This window comes from Tachypleus tridentatus, chromosome 6 (genome assembly GCF_004210375.1).
Source record: "Tachypleus tridentatus isolate NWPU-2018 chromosome 6, ASM421037v1, whole genome shotgun sequence".
NCBI lineage: Eukaryota > Metazoa > Arthropoda > Merostomata > Xiphosura > Limulidae > Tachypleus > Tachypleus tridentatus.
In genome coordinates this window covers 165,646,494-165,674,192 of record NC_134830.1, presented here as the reverse complement: position 1 = coordinate 165,674,192, position 27,699 = coordinate 165,646,494, and the positions used below count along the sequence as shown (strand labels likewise).

The 27,699-nt window shown below is 31.4% G+C and overlaps 1 protein-coding gene across 7 annotated transcripts; it reads left to right on the top strand.

Moving 5' to 3' along the window:
• The first annotated feature begins 352 nt into the window (after positions 1-352).
• On the top strand, positions 353-27,604 carry LOC143254369 (uncharacterized). Of its 7 annotated transcripts, none has more exons than XM_076509444.1 (13): positions 353-538; positions 8,462-8,576; positions 8,771-8,809; positions 12,790-12,984; positions 13,260-13,310; positions 17,191-17,406; positions 19,460-19,513; positions 19,822-20,049; positions 20,568-20,603; positions 21,772-21,901; positions 22,270-22,545; positions 24,980-25,128; positions 27,237-27,604. In XM_076509444.1, exons 1-13 carry the CDS (start codon positions 464-466, stop codon positions 27,317-27,319), a joined length of 1,647 nt encoding a protein of 548 aa, XP_076365559.1. In that variant the 5' UTR covers positions 353-463; the 3' UTR covers positions 27,320-27,604. The 7 variants fall into 7 exon arrangements, with proteins under 7 accessions (XP_076365559.1, XP_076365558.1, XP_076365557.1 ...); XM_076509443.1 differs by having other exon boundaries at positions 360-538; positions 19,463-19,513; positions 19,828-20,049; XM_076509442.1 differs by having other exon boundaries at positions 360-538; positions 19,463-19,513; positions 19,825-20,049.
• Positions 27,605-27,699: the final 95 nt, after the last annotated feature.

The following is a 27,699-nucleotide window of genomic DNA, read 5'->3' as shown; positions in this document are numbered from 1 at the left end:
ATAGCTTCTAGTAATATATTTTTACAGTATTACTTTATCTTTTTATAAGTTTTGGACATACGATGCATTCAAAACAATTATCAAATTATCATATCTGCTTTTTCTATTATTAGTTTTTCAGATTGTTTTTACCACATATTACAGTTGAATTGGTTATAAGAAAGTAAAAGGTGAAAATGTGTCAGAAAAATATGGTTTCATTATTATTTAAAGTTTTTCATAAACTCTAATTTGTGAATAATTGTGAGTAATTAAATGTTCATGTCGATTTATATTTGAAAATATCGATACAAATGAAATTGTATTTTATCTTTCTTCGGGTTTTCAAGAATGCCGAATCATTGTACTGTGTTGGCGCGGTAGATGAGGTCTTTCTTATTAAGCTGCACGTGGTGTGAGAGGTATCTGGTGGCCATTCTGAGATAAATTTTAAGAAAATCGATACTGTTTTACGTGTAACGTCATGGTTGTTAAAACTAATAGGCAAACATTTCAGACAGTAATGGCTAATAAAAAGAAAGGAGGAAAGGCAACAGAGGTAATTAATTTATTATTTCAAAGAAAAAAAACAGATTTTTAGGACTTACTATTTTATTTAGAATTTAGTAACTGGCTTTGTTATCCAGTAGCAAATTTGTTAAGCCTAATAATGGTGCCTACTAGTATCTTTCCGTTATTCTTCCAAGTTTTTAGGCTTAAGTAACTCAGTAATTGTTATTTGATAAGATATTTTAATTAGGTGTATTTATTATGAATTATTGTTGACCTCGAGTTCTAAAATAAATTAATTTTGCACGTATGCCAATCTTTAAAGTTAAAATTTTTATATCTTGAATTACTACTGTCTTTGTCTTATAAATTATGAATATACTCTTAAAACGTAGAAGTTATACGTTATGTAACGTGTAGGTTTCACGTTTATGAATTAGGACTAATGTGGGTATGTGCAACAAAAGTATATCAAAATTTTAACCAAAATGAATATTCTTTGCCTAAAGTTAGACACTGCCTTTTGTAACACTTTGTATATATGAATAACTTTTTTTTATAAATCATTCAATAAAAGGCAGGTACTAGAGAATGGTTAATTAGCCATTAATTAATCTTTTTTGTTAACCAAAAGACGACCTAAGAAGATTGAAATATTCTCTGCTTATCAGTAAGTGTAAATGCTCATATCAGCCATTCTGAGATACATTTTTATTTCAAGCAGATTTCTCGTCATCAAGGATGTTCTAGTAATTATTAATCTGGTATTTTTACATCATGTTTGGAAAATTTCATAAAATATGGTTAGTCAACTTGAAGGCTCAGCGTGGCAGGGGACCTTCCTTTATTCCTCTTATTCTTATGTATTGAATATAACATATATAGTATTGGGTGCAATCACTGAATATTTCAGGGACTTTTGTTGACTTATTGCCAAGATATCATGCTTTTAGTACTGATACCGTAATTAGTTGAAGTATCAAACATATATATTCAGCATCATGCCAAACATTAAAAGTTGTTTTTCAGCACCAAGAGGGTTAACAAAGTTTATTGGATAACCAACAAGGTTTCAATAAAGGAAAAATATTTTGTACTTGTTAAGGACCCACATAAAAGACTAAATGTATGGGATATAAGTTAGCAAATTAGAAGATTGGCTGGAAGGAAGAAAGGAGTGGGTTGTTATAAATGGAGTTTGGTTAAACTGGATTAATGTCAGAAGAAGTGTCTCAAGATTCAATCTAAATGCCATTGTTCTTTATTTACATCAGTGACTTAGGAGAAGAAATGGTCATTAAACTACTTACATTTGCAGATTCTACTAATCTTTGATGTTAAGAGCATGCTGTAGATTTACTAAAATTACTTAAGTAAGCTGAGTTAATGACAGGTGGAGTTTTTGATTATTCAACTGTGTGAGAAACCTAAAAAAAATTGTATTAACTCCACATGCAAAATTTTAAGACTTGACAACAGAGTTCAAAGGTTGCAGCTAAAACAGGACCATTTGCTACAATTTATTTGTTCTATATGTTAATAAAAATGTTTAATTACCTATACTAATATAATACATAATTGAAATGTGACTGTATATAACAGAATAAAGTCAAACATGGTCAAGGTGGAAGGCTAAAGGTTTTTTATATTACTAGATGTGTTACATATGCACGTGAAGTGCATCAGTTTTATGTAATGTCAGCTAGGCATGACTGGAAGATCATTATAATACAAAAATATCAAACGTATATTTAAATATAGTGTTATGAGACTTGAGCTGCTAAGACTAAACATTTGTATTTTTTGTGTAATAAGCAGTAACTAGTAGGAAGAAAAACAATTTAGGATCATTTCCTGTCAAATCATCCAGATTTTAGAAAATTTTCCAGGTGACCCTTCAGAATGCCTTGAACAAATTCACATGTGCTCATCTACCCACGTAATGACAAATTGCCAAAGATTAGGTCAATATCTCTAATAGATTCTGATTTACAGCCCTGTAAAATTTAATTTTTATTTTTTTGGCAAATTCATTTTTGGGCAACTTTGACTGCTTAAAACTATAAGAGTAATGGTGATAGAAAGCTTAAATTTGCTACACTGACTGAATTAATCCCACAGAATTCAAAAATGGTCTCCAACCAAGTTTCTCTCTAGGATTTTCATAATGAGGCAGTAAAATCACCAGAAAACCCAAAATTGTAAAAAATATTGGTTTATATAATAAGTCATAGCTCTAAGACTTAATATGATACAAAGCTGAATTTTTGTTCAAATTTCCCATAACATATCAGTTGATAAATCAGCAATTGTTGTTATTAAAAGTCTATTAGATCTGTAAAAACATGTTGCATGCAAATTTTTATGATTTAGCTAACAAATAGCCCTACTTCAGGCCACAGTTTGACCATGTCACCATTTATTCAGCCTTTTCAGAATTTTACCATGTTCTTACATCTCTGAATATGATCTACAAATAAAATCAGGTGTTCAACCTACTTTTTGAGTTATAATTTTTTAAAGTATCCTCTGATCATATGTTTATTTAAACAAAAATTCATTTCAGGTGTGTTACTGTGTGCAAATATATCCATACAATTTTGAAATAATTTGTGAATCCCATTGAAATATTCTAATCAGCCTTTACCATATATTCGTACATCTCTGAACATGATCTTCAAAAAAATCAAGGTTGTGAAAAATAATAATCAAATTTTAAGTGTCTGATATGTACCACTGGGCAAAGGACCACATTCGGAGCATTCAGTTCTTTCTTGTCAATCAGGAATCAGTCCTGCAGAATTGTGTAAAGTTTGATCTACTTGAGTGCTTTGAAAAATACAAAACTATGACAGGTATTAGGTCACATCATAGCTTTATTCCCCACTCTACCAACAAATTGTACATGAGAAGGCTATCAGATGATGATGTGAACACAGTTGTAACTGTTGGTAGTAGCAGTGAAAGTGATGCTGTAGCAGCTCAAATAGGGTCTAATGATAACAATGACAGTTATCAACCAGGGAAATATGTGGCATGCATATACGATCATGAATGGTCTGTGGGAAACAAAATGTAAATCAGGTGAAAATTCCAATGTGTTGATGTCATTTATGAAGAAATCAAGAAACGAACTGTTCTCATGGCCTGCAAGGTCACATAAAGATGAAAGCTGGATTCCTTTCCAACATATTCTTTGTCTGGCTAGTGCACCTACCATGCAAGGCAGTAGTGCTTGCCACTATGTTCTAAATCAAAGTGATCTCAACATAATCAAACTCAAATTTCAGAAATTTATTCAAGTTGTCTGAACAAAGCAATGTTTATTTGGTGGTGTTAAGGTGGTGTATTGCCAAAGCAGTTTTTGAAACATTTTATTGTCACAATTATTTCAGTTTGGTGTGACTAATCTTTCTCAGTTATCCCCTGTTGTAGCACTGTGCTTTTTGTCTCATTTACCTTTGTATTTATTATATTATGAATCTTAAACTCAGCCATATCTGCATAACTCTAGTGCATACACACTATATTTGCATTGCCATGTGATCTAACTAGTTATGCAAATAAACTTGTTCAGAAATGAATTGTTTCTTTCAACTTCATTATTTAACATTGTGAAAGGCTGGTTAGAATATTTCAGTGGGATTCATAAAATTCAGACAGGTATTTTTTAAAATTGTATGGATATATTTGCACACAGTAACACACCTGAAGTGAATATTTAAATAAAAAATGCATTCAGAGGATATTTTAAAAAAGTATAACTCAAAAAGTAGGTAGAACACCATCTTTATTTTTTTGTAGATCATATTCGAGATTTAAGAATATATGGTAAAAATCTTAAAAGGCTGAATAACAGGTGACATGGTCAAACTGTGGCCTGAAGTAGGGCTATTTTTAGCTAAATCATAAGTTGCATGCAGCTTTATTGTTTTACACAGATCTAACAGACTTTCAATTACAACAGTTGCTGATTTATCAACTGATATGTTGTAGGATATTTGAACAAAAATTCAGCTTTGTATCATATGTCTTAGAGCTATGGCTTATTAAATAAACCAATGTTTTTTTACGATTTTGGGTTTTCAGGTGATTTTACTGCCTCACTATGTAAATCCTAAGAGAGATAAACTTGGTTTGAGACCATTTTTGAATTATATGGGATTAATTCAGTCAGTGTAACAAATTTCAGCCATTACTCTTGTAGCTTTAAGTAGCCAAAGTTGCCCAAAAATGAATTCTCCAAAAAAATACAAATTGAATTTTACAGGGCTGTAAATCAGAAATCATTAGAGATATTGATCTAATCTGTGGCAAATTTTCATTATATGGGTAGATGAGCACATGTGAATTTTTTCAAGGTATTCTGTGGGGTCACCTGCAGCCCCCTGGATAATCTGGCATGGAATGACCCTTTATATTGTAACTTTTTGTGATGTTTGTTAAATGATAGCTCCACATTAAGTATGAAGTTTTACTGAACACATTTTAAATGTATTTAGGAGATTTTAGAGATTATAAAAATATTTGAGATGCTTGGAACAGATTTTTTTAATCATAACACAAAATCACTTTACACTCAGATTGGTAATGAAACACTATTTTCAGTCAAAAATCTTCAGTAAAAATTTCATTTAAAAATCTGACTTTTTGTGTACAAAATACTTGTAATTTTTACTTTGTCTTCCAGTTTTATGAAGATACATATGATATATCAAAAATTGGTGTAAATACTTAGTGATAAATGTGTAGACAGACTTGTGTGTATTGTACTCGGCCTGTTGCAAGAGGGTTAATTGATATTTTAATCTATTTCTGTTGACAAGCTTATCTTACTGTGATTTGTAATTTGTAATCCCACAACATGGATTGTATTAATGTGGAACAAAACTTCAGAAAAGCAGTGTTAGAACTTCAATGAAATTTACAACAATGCTACTTCATACACCCATTAATATGGGTTAAATTGTTTAGCATTTGAAAGTTAAACATTTAGAAATCTTCTGCAATATGTAACCACACTGTAGCAGATGTATGGAGATGAAATATAACCCTTTCACTGGGCTTGGTATAAGATATAAAAGTTTGTGTACATATTTTCATACGTTAGTAATTGCAATATCTTTTGACACAGCAGGAGTGTCTTCACAATTTCATAGTTTTACTAAATATTACAAGTATTTAGTAACAAAAAATTCAGTTTTTATAGAAATATTTTTAATAGATTTATTTGTGAAAATAGGCTTGTTACTGGTTTTAAGTGAAAAGGAACTTAATGTGATAATTAAACTATTCTTTGTCTCAAAACTCAGATATTTACATAGCCTCTAAAACCTGAATACATTTCAAATGTTTGTTTTGAGTAGGACTAAGTTATTTTGTTTACTCTATGTAGGTCTTGCTTGACAAACCTTGTAACCCTCATTTAAAAAGAAAATACAATTTTTTTGCTACAGTGAATATATAATACACCAATACAATCAGCCTAAGTAGGTTAGACTCAATGATATATTTATATTTTGTTATATTGACCTTCCAGTTATGCTTGGCTTAACAGTACATAACTTGCATTGATACAATGTATGTGTGGTTGTTACATATCCAGTGATAGAAACTGGTCATTAGTTGTAACCAAGTGACCCTGTCTTGGCTGAACTGCAGTGGAGTAGTATTTTGTAAGTTACATTTCAGTTATTATCTATATAAATTATTAAATCTATTTTTCCTAAAATATAAAATGATAAATGAAGTAAAGCAAACAATTTTTTTGCTAGGACATTTGCTGCTGGACAGTTTGCTCAGCCTTTTTTGAAGGATTTTTTTTTAGGTTTCATATATACTGTTGATTAACCAAAAAATCCTAAATTATACTGATACCATATTCACTAATTTATTTATCTTATTGACAGATGTATTCTGATTTAAAAAAAAAACTGAGCAAACTAAAGACAACCGTTGTCTTTAAACTTGAACTGAAAGAATGTGGTAGCTTTTTCACATATTAAAATGGCTGAGAAGACCACAGAGGCCATTCTGAGCTGTTGATTGGTTATTCATGTCATGCACAGTAGCAAGGGAATATGAGGTCATCTCATGAAATGGGAAGTTGAACAGGGCCACCATGTTTGATTCAATATATGAACCATATCTCAGCAAAATAAAAGTTATAATTTTATATTCTAGCTTGTCACTATTGTTAATTTGAGTTCCTGATTTGTATGAAATTATACTTGCTATTTTGACATCACATGTTTAATTTGAACCCAGTGCTGCATCCGACATACCATATGACTCACAAAAATTGATATTTAGGTGTGTTCTTTAATATTCACTTTCAAACTAACAAATCTGTATATGAGATTAAATTATAATCTACAATTTGATTCCAAACTTACTTAAATTCAAAAAATAATAGATCAATAAAATTTTGAATGTAAAACAAACGAGATGGTATGGCCTTCGACCCATGATGTGTTACGAGAGGGTTAATCACGAATAAAAAAAAATCATGAAAAATATTAATTTTAATTTGCTGCTAATTGTATAATTGTGAACAATTGGTTAACTGTATGCAGGCTGCTAAGAAATAGAACAGTTTTTACAAAGGATTTTTGTTTTGTAAAAATCATTCATTATACTATTTTAATTGCAATTTTTTATATAAATTAACTTTTGAAAACTGTTGATGTATGACTAAAAGTTGTAATGATTAATTTTTAAAATTAGCTAGTGATGCAATAGTGACATTTTTAACTGTTGATAGTATTCTAATAATTAGCTGCTGAGACTTAACTCAGTTACTGTATGTTCAGTGTATGAAAGCTGAGTTAATACATTGCTTTGCAGAAACTGGGTTTATTTTATTGGAGGATTCTTCTGTCATTAAGTTACTATGAAACCTCTATACAAAAACAGTACCATTATATTATCATACAAGTTATTTTAAAATGAAAGTAGTTGATTTGTTGTTGTTGGAAATGTGAAACTTGCATACACTGTAGCCTTAATTATATATTTTATAAAATGACTTAATATTACAATTCTGTGAAGCATTTATGGAGTCAGTTTGAGTGAAAGGTTTTTATAAAAATAGACATGTTTTCATCTTAATTTTTGTGTATTATTTACACAATCTAACATTTTAAATACCAAGTTGTTTTTTCTATAAAACTATTTACCCTAAAAGTAATTGCAGAGAAGTGATTAAAGTACTGTGAAAGGAAAAGTTGAGTGATATGGAATAAAATAAATACAAAATTTTGTTCATTTAAGTAATCGGAAAATTTCAAATTACTGGTCTTAACACAAAACAGCCACCATTTATCATATTTGAGCAGTAATTTACAGCTGGAGCCTGTTCCCTGTAGAACTAATGGAACCGCAATTTCACACAGGGTCTTGGGCCAGGATAGTGTAATTTTAAATGTTATTTCATTAATTTTTGTTTGACAAAGCTGAGCAGTTTATAATTTTAACTATCAACACAGGTGCAGTCCCTAGGACTGCAAAGTTTTAAGTCATTTTGTGCTTGTTATAGCTTTCATGCTGTTTGAAATTGTTCACAAAATTAGGCATGTTATCAGTAAACATTACATGACTCATAAAAAAAAAATCATTCTTTTAAATCAAGTCTTGAGGTTTGTTAATGTTTTTCTTGTGCCTTTATTTTCACGTTGCCTATCCAACATGCAAAGTAATTTTCATTTTAAGATTAAAAATATTTTTATGCATCAAATTTTTAGATTTCACCTGCAAAATTCTTATGCACAGATAGTTTTATCAGAAGTTTCTTATAAAATATTTTATTTTCACTGACAAATCTTTGTAGGGTTCGATCAGTTGGACCAGTCTTGTAACCACCACTGAAAATTAGGAAATGAGTATAAATTGTGAATTTTTCATACTGAAATAACTGTTATAAAATTATTTAAAGAAAATGTAAATGCAATGTTTGCTTATTTGTTCTTCTCAGGCTCTGAAGAAGGAACTGGAAAAGAAAAAACTTAAAGAAGAGGAGGAAGAAATGGAATTGGAAGACTCTGATGATGAGATGGATGAAGAGGACTCTGACTTTGATTCAGATCTTGGTATGCTGAAGTAATAGTTTCAACTTTAAACAGTTGATTAACTTCTGTGGTCATTGTTGTAACTGTATACACAGTTTAAATTAGCATTAGATTTTTTTATGCTTATGAAAATCCAATATGTAAAAACTAAATATTTTTGAATTTGGTTTTGATTGAAAAAACTTTTAAACCTTATTTCAATTATCTTTTTTCAGATGACGAGGAAGATGAGGATGAGGATGATAGTTTGGAAGGTACATTTTTATATAAAATCTGTACTAAATCTTTAAAAAAATCTTTCCTTCTCATCATATGCTTTTTGACAAAAGACATTGTTGGAAAATGTGTATATTCTAGTTATGACACTAATATAATTATTCAAGACATATTCATGAAAATTTAAAAAATTTTAATGTGGAGTAATAATTTGGGTCATTGTTAGAACTTGTATCCCAAAATCTCAGTCATGGCTGGAATAAGTTTTATGAACATTTTTACATTTGAGTGTATAAAGTTACACTTATTATTGGTCATATGTAAACTATATTTACCTACAGTTTTTCCAGATGAATCAGAACCTGAATGATTTCCAGCTACTGTTATAGCAATTCATCAAATGTACATTTACGATGTGTGATCAGAAAGTTCTGAGACTTCACTTTTGTTCCGAAGAATAATGTACATACATCAGTATTATATGTTATCCCCTTCAAAGTAATCTCCCTCAGCTGATACACACTTGTTCCCAAAGTTCCTGCCATTTTCGGAAGCAATGCTGAAAGTCATCAACTTTTATGCGACCAAGTTCTATTCTCACATTATTAAGGATGTATGGAATGTCATCAAATCCTTCCTTTCAACTTAATTTTGATTTTTGGAAACAAAAAAAAATCACACTGGTAAGATCGGTACAATACAGGTATGTATCACAGGAATGATTTTCTGCCAAAAATTCTTGAATAGGCACAGCAGTGTATGAAGACATGTTATCCTGATGAAGAAACCAGTGGCCATTCTTCCACCTCTATAAAAGGCCTGGTTGACCGTCTGGTCATGATGAACAATACTTCAAACATCAAAAAACATGATCAACATTGTCTTCACATTTGATCGAGACTGTCGTGCATTTTTCAGATGTGGTGATGATGGAGATCTCCACTGGGATGACTGAAGTTTCATTTCAGGGTCATAACCGTATACCCAGTAATAATGATATTGATGAAATTAGGATCAATTTCTAGCCTTTTCTGATCCTCCCGAACTTATCGACAGTGAAACTTTTGGTCATCGATCAGCAGTGTTAACAAATTTTGCAGACACTCAATGCATGCAAAGTTAACATTTCAAGGATTTTTGTTCCTTCTTTACAGTTTTTTACACACAACTTGATGTCAGACACGTTTTTTTGTCCATTTTTTGTTACGATGGGGCAAGAGATACATCTGTCTTTGAACACATCTTTTGCAACACTGGTATAAGATTTGAAGAAATGACTTGTTCGTGGGTAGATCACTAATTGTACTATGTACACACCTCAGTGAAGCTTATTGCCTCTCTACTGACACCTGTAACAGAAGATGTCTTAGAACTTTTTGATCAGACCTCGTATACTCAAATGATAAATTCATTCAGGATTCTTAAAGTTCACATCTTGGATATGTGATTTCCTAAACATTAAAACTGTAATCTTCTATCGTCAAATATCTGCTTTCCATTGTAAATAACTTTATATCTAAATGTATTCAGTATCCAGTCTTTAAATACTTCAAGCAATAACAAGAGTATTTCACATTTATGTAGCATAATTACAAGTTTAAATGTAATTTTCAATAAACAGTAATTTGAAGAAGAAAACTTTTATTTCATTTGTGGAGATTGGGAATTTGTTTAAATATTTCCTTTTGGGTCATTCCATGTCAAATCATCCAGATTTTGGAAAATTTTCCAGGTGACCCCCTCAGAATGCCTTTAAAAAATTCACATGTGGTCATCTACCCATATAATGAAAAATTGTTAAAGATTAGATCAATATCTCTAATAGTTTCTGATTTACAGCTTTGTAAGATTAAATTATTTTTTTTTTATTTTTGGGCAAATTTGGCTGCTTAAAGCTACAAGAGTAATGGTGGTAGAAGGCTAAAATTTGCTACACTGACTGAATTAATCCCATAGAATTCAAAAATAGTGAGACAGTAAAATTACCTGAAAACCCAAAATCGTAAAACACATTGGTTTATTTAATAAGTCATAGCTCTAAGACATATGATACAAAGCTGAATTTTTTTTTTTAAAGTATTCTCTGACCATACGTTTTTTACTTTAAAAAAAACTTCAATTCAGGTGTGTTACTGTGTGCAAATGTATCCATACAATTTTGAAAAAAAAATTATGAAGCCATGTTAAACAGAAATATCCAAACACAGTAAAGAGCATTTATTTCGGCGATGGTGCAGCTTCACAATACAAGAATTGTAAAAGTCATGCAAATCTATGCTACCATTTTGAAGATTATCAGTTGTCTGCTGAATGGCATTTTTTGCCACCAGTCATGGGAAAGGTCCATGTTATGGAGTCGGGGGTACGGTGAAGAGGCTGGTGGCTCATGCAAGCCTTCAATTGCCTATAAAAATCAAATTTTAAGTGTCTGATATGTATCATTGTGCAAAGGACCACATTCAAGGCATTCAGTTCTTTCTTGTCAATCAGGAATCAGTCCTGCAGAATTGTGTAAAGTTTGATCTACTTGGTCACTTTGAAAAATACAAAACTGTGACAGGTATTAGGTCACATCATAGCTTTATTCTACCAACACATTCTATATGAGAAGGCTATCAGATGATGATGTGTACACAGTTATAACTGTTGGTAGTAGCAGTGAAAGTGATGCTGCAGCAGCTCAAATAGGGTCTAATGACAGTTATCAGCCAGGGAAATATGTGGCATGCATATACAATCGTGAATGGTATGTGGGAAACACAAAAGATAGATCAAATGAACATTTTGATGTGTTGGTGTCATTTATGAAGAAATCAAGAAACAAACTATTCTCATGGCCTTGTAAGGTCACGTAAAGATGAAAGCTGGATTCCTTTCCAACATATTCTTTGTCTGGCTAGTGCATCTACCATGCAAGGTAGTAGTGCTTGCCACTATGTTCTAAATCAAAGTGATCTCAACATAATCAAACTCAAATTTCAGAAATTTATTCAAGTTGTCTGAACAAAGCAATGTTTATTTGTTGGTGGTGTTAAGGCTAATATATTGCCAAAGCAGTTTTTGAAACATATCATTGTCACGATTATTTCAGTTTGGTGTGACTATAATCTTTCTCAGTTATCCCCTGTTGTAGCACTGTGCTTTTTGTTTCATTTACCTTTGTATTTATTATTTTATGAATCTTAAACTCAGCCATATCTGCATAACTCTAGTGCATACACAATATATTTGCATTGCCATGTGATCTAACTAGTTTTGCTGATAAACTTGTTCAGAAATGAATTAATTCTTTCTTGTGTTTCTTACAACTTCATTATTTAACATTGTGAAAGGCTGGTTAGAATATTTCAGTGGGATTTATAAAATTCTGACAGGTATTTTTCAAAATTGTCTGGATATATTTGCACACAGTAACACACCTGAACTATATGGATAGATGAGCAAGTGTGAATTTTTTCAAGGCTTTCTCTGGGGGTCACCTGTAGCTCCCTGGATGATTTGACATGGAATGACCCTTTTAAAATTGAGAAAGTGAAAATTACATATGTCAGACTTTGGTACCAAAATTATTAACATTCATTGATAATACAGCAATTTAATTAAATCTTGAATGTAGCTCTGCCAGAAAGTGGTAGCCAGTCAGCCAGTTTAGTTTGCCACTACAATTCTGGGGGGAAAAGAATGGAACCTGTGAACTTAGATTTGAAACCATTTAGTATCTAAATTTGATGTATGATTTCAAAATTTGCATTCATTTCTTGTGATCATAGCATGGTGTCAATAAGATTTAAATAATTGTTACTGGCAAAACTTTGCTTGAAGTGTATTATACTTTTACCATACTAAAGCAGAATACTTCTGTTGCAGTGTTACAAAATTCTTCTCTTAACTAACCACAAAACACTTTCAAATTCTGCTTTGTAGTGTATGAAACTTAAGTTTACAGTCTTTAGATACTGAACATAGCATTTTGCAAGTACGTAGTTTTTTAGTTTATTGGAATTTCTTAAATTTTCAGAAGAGAGTGAAGATGAAAAACCAGCCAAAGGTAAAAATGCCCTTGCAACAAAGTCACCAGGAAAAACTGCGACACCTGTTCAGAAAAAACAAGACAAGCTACTGACCCCAGCTCAGAAAAAAAAGGCTGAAACTCCTAAAGGAAAAGGTCAAACACCTGTTGCAAAAAAAGGAATGGAAATCAAAGAGATGGAAGGTAAATATGCAAAAATTTAGGATGTTATAAGCAGTACAAGTAAAACGAATTCAGCATTGAAAAATAATGCTTAAGTTTTATTGGAATTTTACTTAAAGCAATTTCCCCTTACATAAATTGGTAAGCACTGTCACTTGAAAGTATATAGTGTAAAAGAAAGACAGTACAAGTTCGTAATATCAAATAACTGCAATATCTTGTTGAAACAAAATTCTTATGTTGCAGGAAGTGGGATGTAAGCAGTGTATAATGTAGTGTATTTTCATATTAAACAGAACAGGAAGATGATGACAAGGATGGTGATGAAGATGATGAAAGTTTTGAAGGTAAATGTTGAAATATTCTGAAACTTGCACCTGGAGGTTATAGTGCATGTTTCGAACATTATTTTCAAAATTTTAATTAAATAACATACAAATGTCAGTGAGATTGGCATCAAAACAGTTTAATTTAAAATTATATGATTTATTTTTTAAATTAAAACGAAATGTAAAGAGAAAATATCAGTTTTTGTCTTATTGGTCAGTTTCTATTTTATTACACCCACTATACGACACATAGAAGTACCTAACAAATTAGAAACTCAAATTTGAGATGTGGACAAGCTAAATTTAAAACAAGAACCTCCCACCTTTATGATTGGCTGAGATACACTGCTGGCCAAAATCTTAAGACCAATAAACATAAAGAAAAAATATGCATTTTGCATTGTTAGACTCAACCACTTATTTGAGTAGAGCTTTGAAAGATGAAATAAGAAAAAGGAAAATAAATATATTTTAGCATTTAATAGGGAAAATGTGAACACTATGAAATTAGCCAAAATACTAGCTGATCAAAAGTTTAAGACCATACTGAAACAAAGCGTTAATTTGTAAACAGGTAACGAAATTTAGTCAGTTATGTTCAAGCATTAGCATTGTCAATATCTCCCACTGATATCTCCTGTGTTACATTGGATAAAAACAAAGACTATAAAATTTACAGAGTTTGAACGTGGCAAAATTGTGGAGCTGTAAAAGCAAGGTCTCTCTCAACATCCCATCGCTGGTGGGATTGTTGAACCAGATTAAGACCCTTGTGTATGCAGAATGCAGCTCAAGAACAATAAGATGGGATCTTCAAGAGCAAGGCTTTAAAAACCATAAACATTTTCAAAGGCCATGCCATGAAATAGCTGTTAAAACTTTTCAAAGAAGCACCAAACATGGGACATAGAAAAGTGAACAAAGGTTTTGTTTTCTGATGAGAAAAAAGTTAACCTGGAAAGTCCAGATGGCTTCCAACGTTAGGCACGATAAAGATATCCCACCGGAGACATTTTCTACATGACACAGTGGAGGAGGTTACATCATGATCTTGGGTGCTTTCTGCTTCAGTGGAACAATGGAGCTTCAGGTTATACAGGGGCATCAAACAGCAGCTGGCTACATTAGTTTTCTACATGTCCTATTTCTTGTTCCTCCTATTTTTAACACACTTTCTACATATCCTATTTGTTTTTTGTTCCTCCTATTTTTAACAAGTTATAAAACATGTGCTTAAAAAGCCATTGAAGGTCCAGTGTTAACAGTTCTTAACTTCAGTTACACTTTCATTGAATATTTAGAAATTCCACACTACTTCCTTGTGGCTAATTCATGTGGACATATTCCAACAAAAAAATCCTCCTCACTGGTCCACATTGGATGAATTCCCACAGAAGAATCTTCATAGCTAGATCATATGAACTATTCCAAAGAAGAGATTGTGAAACTATCTTATACTTTGTTTTTGGTTTCTTATCTTATAAAAAATGTATTTTTATTTTAATTACAAAGAAGTGTATATAGGTAACTTGTGGAAATGACTGGATCTTTTAGCAGGTCAACACTGCAATCCACAATACCTGCACAACAAAGGATTTTTTTCACGGCAAATGACGGACTCTTTTGGACCATCCAGCATGTTCGCCTGCACTGAACCCCATTTGGGGGCGGGTGGCAAGGGAAGTCTATAGAAACAAATATCAGTTCCAAACAGTGCATGATCTTTGTGAAGCCATCATCTTCACCACTTGGAATAACATTCCAGCCAGCCTTCTGCAAATGCTTATATCAACCATGCCAAAGTGCAAATGTTTGAAGTTATTTGCAATGATGGCTGTGCAACTGACTACTGAGACCTCTTGTTGGGCATTTCCTACCCTGTTTGGGACTTGTTTTTGGTATGGTCTTAAACATTTGACCAGGTAGTATTTAGGCTAATTTCATTGTTCACATTTTCCCTATTAAATGCTAAAAAGATTTTGATTTTTATTTTCACTTTTCTTATTTTCATCTTTCAAAGCTCTATTCAAATAAGTGGTTGAGTTTAACAATGTGAAATGCATAATTTTTTCTTTATGTTCATTGGCCTTAAGATTTTGGCCAGCAGTGTATCTATATTTAGCAAATCTATAAGTGGCTCTGTCCTTCAAACCAATCATTTGAAAGCTCTTAACTAGTACCACCTACTACAATAGTTCAAGTTTATTACCAATAAAAAGAGAATTTTCCCTTCTACATAATTCTGACAGTTGTTTATAAGTGACTTGAAGACAAAATAAAATTTTCTGAAACTGTAGATGTGTGATCGGTAAGTCATTGGTCTGAATAGGAATAAAATTATCTTCAATCCACATTTATTTAGAGACCTTCTAAATTACATAGAGTTTGAGGATCCCAATGCAGTAATTTGATCTTTATTTTTCAAATGTTAATGTTTGAAGCCTACAAAAGTTCTCTACACACCACACTCGCAAGTCTAAACTAGGCTTAGTTATAGTATATATGCCTGAGTGCAGAATTTCATAACATGGGTACGTACACAAAATCAATATTTCTAATTTACTTTCTATGTTTTAAGAAATGTAACCAAAATTTAAACTTTTGAGTTAATATGTATATTTATACACATTTAACTACAGTAGTTGAATTAGCTGACTTTTGTAGGACAATATGTAGTTACACCTACAACATTTGTTCTAATTGTCTAAACGGGTAAATTTAAAATCACATACCACTTTTGAAACATGACAGCTTTAAAACAAGGTAGTAACTTTTATAAGTGTGTAGCCAAATAACACCATACAAATGCTGCAAAATTTGACAAACATCAGATAGGTGAGCAATAATATTGAAACATCTGTGATATAAATGGATCAAGGCTCAGAACCTACAATGTTTATTGGACCAGTGCAACTTTGAACCATATAATAAAGGGTTTCACACATTATGATTGCAGTTTTATTACTCTTGGAAATTTCTTTTGTAAGCATTAGTCCAGTATTGTGTTCCTTGAGTAAGGACATATGAATGACACTTCTGCTTGCATGTAGGTTTTTGCTGTCAAGGGTGTTGTACGTAGTATGGTGTGCTTCTTGAAGACCGGCTCAGATAGGCAGTGACTTGAGCTATATTTACAGTGTTACAGAATTTATGGAGTATGTTTAACAGTTAACTGTCAGGGTACATACTTTGAAACCTTAATGAAGAAAAAACCGTTGCTCATTTTATTTCTGATTTTACAATTTTTCTTTTGTTATCTACAGGCTGAAGATTCAAGTAATAAATGTAATAACAGAAAAAATAGTTTTACTCAGTTGTATAACCTCTAGAGCCTCGTAAATGAATATATAACTTTTTTCAAAGAAAAGGGAGATGTGATTTTTTTGAGACTAAGAAAAGCATTTTTAATCTCAAAATGAAAATCACTCTGTTGTCACTGATGTATAAACTGTGACATATAAATGTTGAATCAGGTCAAATGAGCCTAGGTAGTGTCCATATTTTTAAATTTTATTAATGTAAAGATGGAATGAAACAAAAATGGTAACATGTTCATATTTGCATTGTGCAGAAGTATGTGGTAAGGTATTTTTCTTTAATTGATGGGTTTCTATGGATCAGTTATTGAAATTCATTTTTGGACATTAGGTAATTTTATAGTAAATTTTTTAGCTTTATTTTGAACAAGTAAAGGTATTCTACACACAGTACTGAACCTATGTTATTTCAAAATGTCCAGTGACTTGCATAATGTATATTTGAGAGTTAAAATTCTGCAGTAGTGAGCCTTTTATGTTGCAAGGCTTAATTCATTTCAATGAAAAATTCTTGTCTTTTTTAATCATTCTTGAGTTAAGTCAAACTGCTCTTATACATGTCAACTCGTCTGAATATTTAGATGAAGATGAAAGTGGGGAAGATAAGAAGGTAGTTAAAGACAAACCTATGACACCAGCTCAAAGGAAAATCCAAGGAAAACAACAGATGTCAGCTCAAAAGAAAATTCAGGGTAAAGCTGATACACCATCTCAAAAGAAAACTGAGACCCCTAAAGGATTTAAGAGGAAAGGACAAGATGTTAAAGATCAAAATGCTAAAAAAACAAAGGGTTTAGGTATGTGATTCTAGTAGTGGTTAATTTATATGTAGGATAATTGTATTAGAAGGCAAAAAAGGCCTTGTTTATTGTTTCTTAATCTATGAAATTTGTGTTACCTGTCATTGGTTTTAGTACATTTTTTTAGGTGATATTACAAAAAGTTTGGGAAAATATTTATTTTGGTGTATGGGTAATTTTTAATTAAGGTGAACATAATTGACTAATATAACACTTTCACATTTCAAAACAAAATTAGCCCAATTAGGTTATGTTAGCATTTTGATAACTAGTTTATAGACTGAGTTCATGTGTTGTTTGTGCCACTAGACATATAAGTTTATTTACGTGGTTGGTATATCAAGCTTTCTTTTACCTGTTCTGGCACTGCATGAACAGCTGTCATTTTTTTTTATTTAAGTGTATTTTGTAAATTGAAACTTCAAGTAGAAGTTGCTAACCTTTTCTGCACAAAAACGTTTTGAAACCCTATGATTATGGGCAACTCTGTACAGTATATGTCACAATATTACATTCAAAATTTAATTTTGAAATCTTAAAGCATTTCGTTGATGTGAATAATTCCATAGAGAATGTGTCATATGTTAATCTTAGCATTGTCACTTTTTTTGTCATTGCTTTTATCTCACCTATAAATATATTGGTTAAATAGACAAATTTATTTTGTTCTAGAAAGTTTTAATGGGTTTTTCTTAAATGTAAGCAAAAATGTTTCAGGGCTCTGACAAAGGCCAAAGTGTTACTGAGAAATACCCATTGACATATGTCAGATGCTAAATGATACCAAAAGAAAATGAAACCTCAAAAGTAAACAAAAATGTAAACTAAGGATTATGAAAATAATCCATCATCTTCCAGGCTAAAGGCTATGTTGCTCATAGGCCAAAACTTAAGCCTAGAGGAAGCATTTCGATACTAAACACTAATCAAAGCCTCTGTAGGACCCAGAATGAAATATATAAGCTACTTAGTATTAAATAAACAAGAAAGGGTGATCATACCAGCATTTTTTTTTAACTCCTCAGGCTTAGATTAATGTTATTACTGGTGATTCATATTCCAGTGACAATATAAGGAAAACACTTTCAAAGGTAGATATGATAAGCATATATAGCTCATAAAAACGAGAAGTGGGCAAGAGTATTTATGTTCTGTAAGTCACTAAACAATCAAGAAAACATCTTGATAGTACTGGAAGTACTGCAACCATATGCTTTTTTTTTCAAAATATAGCTAATCAAAAGGGTGGTGCATCTTTGACGATGGGAAACACAGAACCTATACATATTTTGTAATGAACAAAATGTAAACGTTTAAGTTTTAGACAGTGTGGTTAATGGTCACAAAAAAACTCTCATGACTTGTATATCTAGGATCAGGTTGTCTTAGAACTTGGAACCATCTAGAAGTTTTACTGATGGAAATAGATGCAACTTTTCATGTGGAGGCTATCAACCAGCACAGTGTCACATATATTTTTATTACTGCGATTAAGAGTCTGATCACTAAAGATGGGTGACACTGGAACTGTTACAAAAATGTAAATTAACAGAACTGTGCATCAGTGGATGATCCCTATTAAATCTCTGAAGAATAGACCAAACTATATCTGAAACTTTGACACCTGTGGGCTCAAGTTTCAATTCATCTTGTTTACATTTTCATGAACTTCATTAAAAACATTGCTCCAACACTAAATATGCACACCCTTTCAGCTGTGGGGGTGGGGTGTTATAATGTGATGGTCAATCTCACTATTCATTGGTAAGAGTTGGCAGTGGATGGTGATGACCAGCTGCCTCCTCTCTAGTCTTACACTGCTAAATTAGGGGTGGCTAGTGCATATAATCCTTATGTAGCTTTGCACAAAATTCAAAACATAGCACTAAAACAAAGAGTAATTGTTGGATAACTAAATTTCGTGGGTGCTCGCTTAACTGGAAGTTAAACACTGATTTCAGACTTTGTATATGATAAAAACAAGTGTTAGATATAGAAAGTTAGATGATCATTGTATTTAAATGTATTAAGTTTTTTTCATATTAAACAGAAGATGATGATGAGGAGGAGGAGGAGGACGATGACGATGATGAAAGTTTTGAAGGTAAATGTTAAAATGTTCTTTGTATATTTTGTTAATATAAATCTATGATTCAACAAACAGGTGGTGTTTTTAATTACTAAAATATGCTTTTTGATAAGTGAGGACATTTTGCACATACTACTAGACACACAAACTCTGAACGTTTGTGATTAGAAGTTGTTTCCAAATGTCTGGTGGTAATTTTTATTACAGGTGATAGTATATCAAACCTTAAACATTTCTGCAGCAGTTAAATATTCATACCAGTTTTTTAAAATCATATTTTTTTCATAAAATGGAGAACAATTGTATTGATTTGCTTGATTTAGAAGATGAAGATGAAGATGAGGAAAGTGAGGAAGATAAGCCAGTTAAAGGCAAAAAATCTCTGACACCAGCTCAGAAGAAAAAGCAAGAGATGTCAGCTCAAAAGAAAATTCAGGGTAAAGCTGGTACACCATCTCTAAAGAAGAATGAGAAAACAGAGACCCCTAAAGGAGTTAAGAGGAAAAGACAAGATGATGCTGGTGTAGATGCTAAAAAAACAAAGGATTTAGGTATGTGATTCCTTCATATTTGTAGGATAATTGTATTAAAAAGCAAAAAATGGTTAGTTTATGTATGTATGTATAGGAAACAAAAAACAATTATAAGATGTTTAACCACTGTTGTATAGTATTGTTTGGTAAAATTGTTTGTTATTGTGGTTTTATATCAGTTTTATTAGATTATAATTAGTTTTGTAATTAAGGAGTTTTTGTTTCATTTTATTATTATTCTGAAAGATGTAATTAGTAAATCAACACATCTCAAGCCAAGTGATGTTTTTTGATAAAAAAGATAGATTTGTAGAGTAAGTTTGTACCACAAGTCATATCTGTAGTCCATTCAAGTCTGTGGTTAGTACATCAATCTTTATGTATTACCTAACCTGGAACATGAAATATATTACAGCTAAAAAACTGAATTAAGGAGAGAAGACCCCCAGGTAAAGTTAAATTAGTATTACTGAAACCCACAGCTATTACTTGTTTATTGTATGGAGCGTAATCTCAACACTGTTTTATATTTTCAGATGATGAAGCCCACAGGTTGACTGAAGAAAGAATTCGTAAGTTATCAAGATATTTGTTTGTTTTAATACATATTTCCATATTTGCTTTGACATTTACTGATATTTTTAGTCATCATTGTGAATTGTGTAACAGTAGGATAGAATTTCTAAGACTAAGTCTCTTGCATATTTTCTTCACACTGCTTAGTTGGTTTTGTAAATACTCTTGTTACTTTCCACCAACTATCATTTTTTTTAATTTAAGTGTATCTTAAACTTTGGTAAGCTTTTAGCAAACATTAGAAGCTCAGAGAAATACAGAGAATCTGAATTTGTTATTAAATTATTGTCACTAAAGATCTGGTTGAAAATGTAAAAAGTCAGGCTTTAAACTCTGGTTAGGCTTGAGTGTTGGGTGATTTTTTTTCAAGTATAAAAAATTCTTTTCCATTTTAATTTCCATACTTTATTTACACAACTTCCAGAACTTCCTAAATTGTTTTGCATTTTTTCTGTAAAACATACTTTGTATAATATCTTGTTCTTCATGCTCTAGTGTTAACAGTCTGCAATAGTAATTGGAAATGCACATTTGTTTGAAATACAAATTATAACTATAATTGGTCATGACCATATACTGATTCTAAAACATCTTAAAGTAGACAAAATTTGATTTTAATTGTGAAATGACAAGTTTGTAATTGTTATTCAAATTGCAAGTTGGGCATAAATTTTGTTATCAACCATGATCTGTTTATCATTTCTGTCATTTTTACAATGCTAGAAATTTGACAGTCATTGCTAAACACACAAATATTTTCACCTAGTCAACTAAAACCAACAAAGGCATCTTCTTCATCAAAAGTGACTAAACTATCATTTCTTTGTCCTCTAGTCTTTAATAACAGATATTAACTTGTATGTTAATGTTTGTTACTGTTAACACTGCTAACAGCTATGTTAATACACATTTGTTCTTTTAATACCATTTTTCTTTTAGCCATTTTTTGTCATTTGTTCCTATCTAATAACATTCACTTTAAAACTGTGTAGAGGGCCATTATGTAATACCTTGTAAATATCTTTCACCTAAAATATTTATAATAAAGATTCTCAAAAGTACATGGTGATTATGCATATACATTTTATAGAAAAATTGACATATATATAATGTGTTTTTGTTTTTTTGTAAATGCCCTTTTTAAATTATCTGAATCATTTGCAGGAGAAAGAAATTATAGGACTCTGTTTATTGGACAGTTACCAGCCAGTACAACAGTAGATGAAGTTAAGGCCCTTTCCCCAGACATCACAAATTGTAGAATTCCTATGAGAAGCAGCAGAAAGGGCACTGTGTATGTATTTAAGCTTGAAAAGGATTTTTAGTGAACACTTTCATCTTGTGTATTTACTTAGTTTCTGCTACTCTGTCAATGTTTATGAACTAACCTTGGTTCCATTATTAAATAATTGTAGGGCTTTTAAAAAATTTTATATTGAAATCCATTAATTTATTTAAAATATTCATTTTATTGAACTGACATAGTCACCATTTATGTTACTGTATTTTATGTAAAATGGTTTTCATATTAATGTCATTTTAGGTTATCAGTCTAATTTCTTAGTACTTCTATCATGTAGTCTCAACTTGTATTATCCTTTATATAGCTTTTGAGAAGTTTTGTTTCAAGACGTGGTCTTTTATTTTTGTGCATGATTTTAGGTATGCATTTGCAGAATTCAGCAGTGAGAAAAAAGCAGAAGAAAATTATGAGAAACTGCAGAAGAAGACTGTTAGTGGGAAGCAAATTGTAATTGATTATACTGGTGAGAAAAGTTCAAACTACAAAAAATCACCTGTGGCTAAAAAGACCATGGACAAGAAGGTTTTGTTCATTGGTGGAGTAGCCTCTGATATCACAGTTGAAGATCTAGCTAAGGTGTTTCCAAATTCTGCTCAGGTCGATTTTTCCAATCCTCCTGGGTCCTACCCTGGCAGGTAAATATTATTGTAGGTGCAACACTAGATGTTAATTAGCAACTATTTGTAGGTACTTAATATAAAACTAATTAAAAGTACTTTGGTAAAGTTATGCACTGCAAGTCAGCCCTGAATTAGCACTGTTACTTCTTTGGAGTTTAAGAATGCATCCTAAGCACTTTAACTTAATGCACCTGTGCAAGTCAGCAGAAATTTGAAGACAAAATACTGGACACATGTTACCCACTTGCAAAGATAAAAATAATTTGAGAAATGAACTTCTAATATACTTAGTTTTCTTAAATTTTCTCTCAAAAATCTTCCCATGCAATGCACAAGTTTCCTAAATTGTAGTTGTATGTTCTACAGATAAAACCGTTATCATAAAGTGCTTTATTCAGCTGTGAAAAAATACTAACAGATGAGTACTTGATTTCTGACAAATATTTTATTGCTGCTTGCTACATTTTCTGATGTTATTGGTGTGAAATCTTGTGATTGATGGAAATGACTACCAAACAACATACAATTTGTACACAACTGTCTGCCATTAATTTTCAATGGATTTCAACTATGACATTAACCCTTTTCAATGGGCATGATATAACAAAGTTTGCATACACATTTGCACATGTTAAGAATTTGTACTATAGCTTTCGATGCAGTATGTCCATTTTCACAAAATTTGGTAACCTGTAATGGTTAAACGATTTTTTTTTTAAATATGAAGTCTTTCATCATTAGTCTGAGTGCAAAGTTATGTTATGGTTACAAAACCAGTTCATCCCAAGAACCTCAACTATTTTTTATGTCATTTCTATTAAAACTTCCTAAATACATTCCTGACTGTGGGGTCTGTTAATTGGCCAACCTGATAACCATCATTTAAAAAAATGCTTGGTCTAAATAGCTTAAGTCTTGTAGCTATATATCTAATGTTGTCTATCTTGTGACTTTTCAATCATGCCTAGGTAACATCACATAACTTTCTTTTGACATGATGCATGTGCACTCGTTACATGACCAGTAATATAAAACTGATATTTAGTCTTTCCTGTCTTGCTTTAGTGGATTAGTATTTTGTAATATAGTGTTGCACTTCAGTTGTGTATTATACATGTATATAGATTATTATAACTTAAAAAAAATTATATTTTTTTGAAATATCAAAGTATAGCAAACAATTCTCTTGTAGCTATGACATTTTTTTAGTGTGCAATTATTTTTTAAGGTTTATATATAGTTGAATAACCAAACAAAATCATAACTAACTACTGATTCCATAGAATTTCACTATAACTTGTTGATCTTGGTAAATAATCGTTGTCTAAAAACATGAAACTTAAAGCAGACTAAAGACACAACCTACCTCTTAGAAATCTTAATTTTAAAGAACATGGCAGCTTTTTCACAGAGCAAAATGGCTGAGAAAACCAGTAAGGGGACATTCTAAGCTGTCAATTAGTTACTTGCATAATATTTAGGAAAATGTTTGTAAGGGACCATTTTGAAAAATGAAAGATGAATGGAGTTATTGTGTTTCAGTACAATAAGCCATATCTCAAGAGGTTTCTGTTTTATATTCTGGCCTCTCTATTAGTAATTTCAGTTCTCAGTTTGTACAAAGCATGTGTGTGTGTATAATATGACTTAGTATTTTAACATCATAAGCGTCTAACTTTGAGCAGTGCTGCATTCAATATGTATTTACTTTTGAGAAATTAACTGATGTTAGTTTGAATTATGATACACAATTTGATTCCAAACTTGACTAATTCATAAAATATTTTAGTTCAATAAATATTCGAATGCAATTCAGCAAATTTCAATAATGATTATGGCATCAGTCAAATCAGTTGATCTGATATAAAGTTAAATATCCCACAAATCAATATAAAATAGTCTGACAGTTTTTGTATTCCTTGAGTGATGTACATTTTAAAGAAAGAAAACAAGTAGTTTCAGTTTCAAAATCTTCAAGGAGTTTATCTCCTGTTTGAAATTAATATTTAAGGTATCAAAGTTTAGTAGTTGATACACAAGCAGGTTATTTTATTGGTTTATTTATAAACATGACAATTGGACCAAAGAAATACATTCATTACTTTTTAGTAATGATACCTTAAAAACAGAAGCAAACTTTGTTTATTAGGAAAATTGTTTATTTTATCCTATTGCATATTGTTCTACCTTACCTGAGGATAAATAAGAAATGTGATGTATGTCATGCTTTTCAGTGAGCACAAACGTGTCCTTCTTTAACACTAAAAGAAAAAATCACATGAGGAAACATGCAGTGTAAGTTGTAGTTTTCATAAACAACGAAGTGCTTTTTCTATTATTAACTGAGCAGTAACATCAAATTGGCTACAAGAGGACTGCTAATGATAGGTGGAAGTTGGTTTACGTCGATCAAGATTTCTTGAAAATAATGTTTATATTTCTGAATTAGGAATGTATATGTGAAATTTGATACTGAAGAAGCAGCAAAAGAAGCATTTTTAAAAGCTGAGAACTTAAAGGTTAAAGGCAATTCTTTGACGGTACTATTTGCACATGCCAAGATGAAACCAAAGAATGTGAATCCACGTAGGAAGGACTGTAAGTATTATTTCATATGAAATTTGATCTTAAGCAGTATGTAGTTTAAAGTTGTAAGATTACAAAGTAATTTTGCTATAGACTTTTAGAGGTAAAGACTGACTGATTAAAATCGTTTTCTGTCATTCAAGCATCCGGTTTTTCAGTAATCTGTTAGTAAATATTCTTATGAGCTTTTCCAGTGAAAGGTAATGTTTTTGTGCATAAAGATATAGTTACTAAGCATATTAATTTTGTTTCTCAGTGAATGCATAAACTAAGTTTTTTTTATATACTAATTTCACAATAAAATGTCATTTTTATTTTGCCTCTAGTATGTTTAACTGTTTTGTAACACTGATATTGCAACCTCATTTTTATTAATGTGTAATTTTTCATACTTGCATTCTAGGTACAGTTACCCTGCCTTTGTGTTTTTCTTTGCTTGAAACAAAATGCCTTCTCTAACAAATGTTGGATTTTGTGAAACTGAGCCTAAGTGTTGCTAGTCAGTGGTATGCGTCATTTTAAAATAGTAAACAAGGATAAGACTTAAGATCCTTAATCCTTGCTGGAAAGACTCAGCTCTTGCATATATCGCAGGGAAAAGTACTGTTTTCAGAAGAAATTACATTTGTATTTTAATTTTAAAAAGCCCTGAGTGGTACATTTTATTGGTGTAGGCTGTAAAATAAAATTAGAGTACAAAAACAATCGTTTGGGGAAAAAAATACTTTGATATTTTGGGCTTAACTTAGGCCTCAGGTGAGTGTCCAAGTATGGCACTGTTAGTCAACCTCATGATGGATATTTTCTTGGATAATAATATCTATTTAATCCTTTTGTGATAATATACACGAGTTCATATACACCTTTCCGTATGTTAAGTAATTTATACTATAAATATTGATGCAGTATGGGTATTCTGTACAGATCTGATTTTTCAATGAAACACTTGTGTGAAATTGAAACTGTTTTGTTACTAGTCCAAGTGCAAAATGATTAAACTATTCCTTGTCCCAAAAATTTCATTATTTTTGTAACCTTTAAAACCTAAATAAATTAAACATTTGAGTATATTGTTTAAAAGATTTTGGAGACTTCTAGTGTTAGTCCTCATTGCCATATGTCTGTGCCATACCTGACAGTCTAACCTGTGGTTTGTTTACAAAAAGACTGAAATAAAGACATACTCTGATTTTCAAGGTCCATCTTGTTGACAAGGATAATTTCTTGGACCCCATTTCAACAATGATTGCATGAAAGTCCATAATACCTGCAACTAGCAACCTTATGCTATTTGTATAGAACAGTGATGGTATCCATTTCATTCTCTAGGTGCTTGAAGTTTTTGTCAGTATGATAGGTAACCTTATCTGTGAACTTTACCTTGTTGCAGAGTTTGTCTTGCCCATGGCATGGTAACCAACAATTATGTTGAATCCCTTTTGAGAAAATTTCACAACATGCTGTGTACTAGGTTTGAAATGTTTCACCCATAGCATGAGACTTGTTGCACTTTATCGAGGTACACATAAGCTCCATCTAATATTATTTTGTAGTGCCATTTTTCCCTGGGTAATTACCATTCATTGTTGTTTTTTTTGCTTTTTTACTGTTCTTTTTCTTGCTGACATGGAAGCAACTTACTTGTATGTGATTTGTGTTGATTTTCAAGATATACCTGATCTTGTTACAATTATTGCCCGAGACACGTCTTTTGTCACTGATCTTTGTCTTCATTGATTGTCACAAGGTCCACATTTTGTGGTTTCCCAACATTATTAAATACAAAGGATATAAAAGTTTACATACTTTACTAAACCTCAGTCAGTTTTTTTGATGGCATAACACCAAACAGTGTTAAAATGTCATGCTGATGCATGTCATTTCAACTTTATATGGGCTGTGGTGGTTGTCTGATGTGAACTTGCCAATTGGCTTGCTCAATACTCAATATTCATCTTAACTCGATTGTACAAACTATTAAGATATTAGTGAAAGAGTGAAAGTTCTGTCCAAACTAAGACTGGGATTATCTTACATTTGCAGCTGTTTTGAAATTAACAGAAATAAAGGTAAGCTTAGATTTGTGTGCACCATTAGCTAATATTTCTTTCACTTTCCAGTTGGAAAAAGATCAGGTCCGAGGAAGCCGAAATTCCAAACCAAGAAACAAGAAGAGAGCGACAATGACAGTGATGATGAATAAATAAAAAGCCATTGATTCATTTTTATTGTTGGAGCATTTTATGTATTGTTTGACTTCTTTTAAATCCACAATTATTGTATGAAAGGGGGTTCATCATTAAATAGTTTCTTTTATAATAATGAAACTTTCTGTAGAAGTGCTATGAGTTTGAATCTTAGATGTAAAAATTGGATGTGTTAAAAATTCGTTAATTCATTTTTTCACTTGTATAACGTGCTTGTTTTAGTTGTTAGTGGTTGTCCTTGGGATTTTATTAAACCACATCATTAAAGGTGATTTCAGTTAGCTTTTCTGACTGTTTTAGAATGACTTTTGGACAATTTAACCTTCATGCCCAGATTCTAGTAAATTATTGTGCCCCTTTTGGAAAGCATTTGACA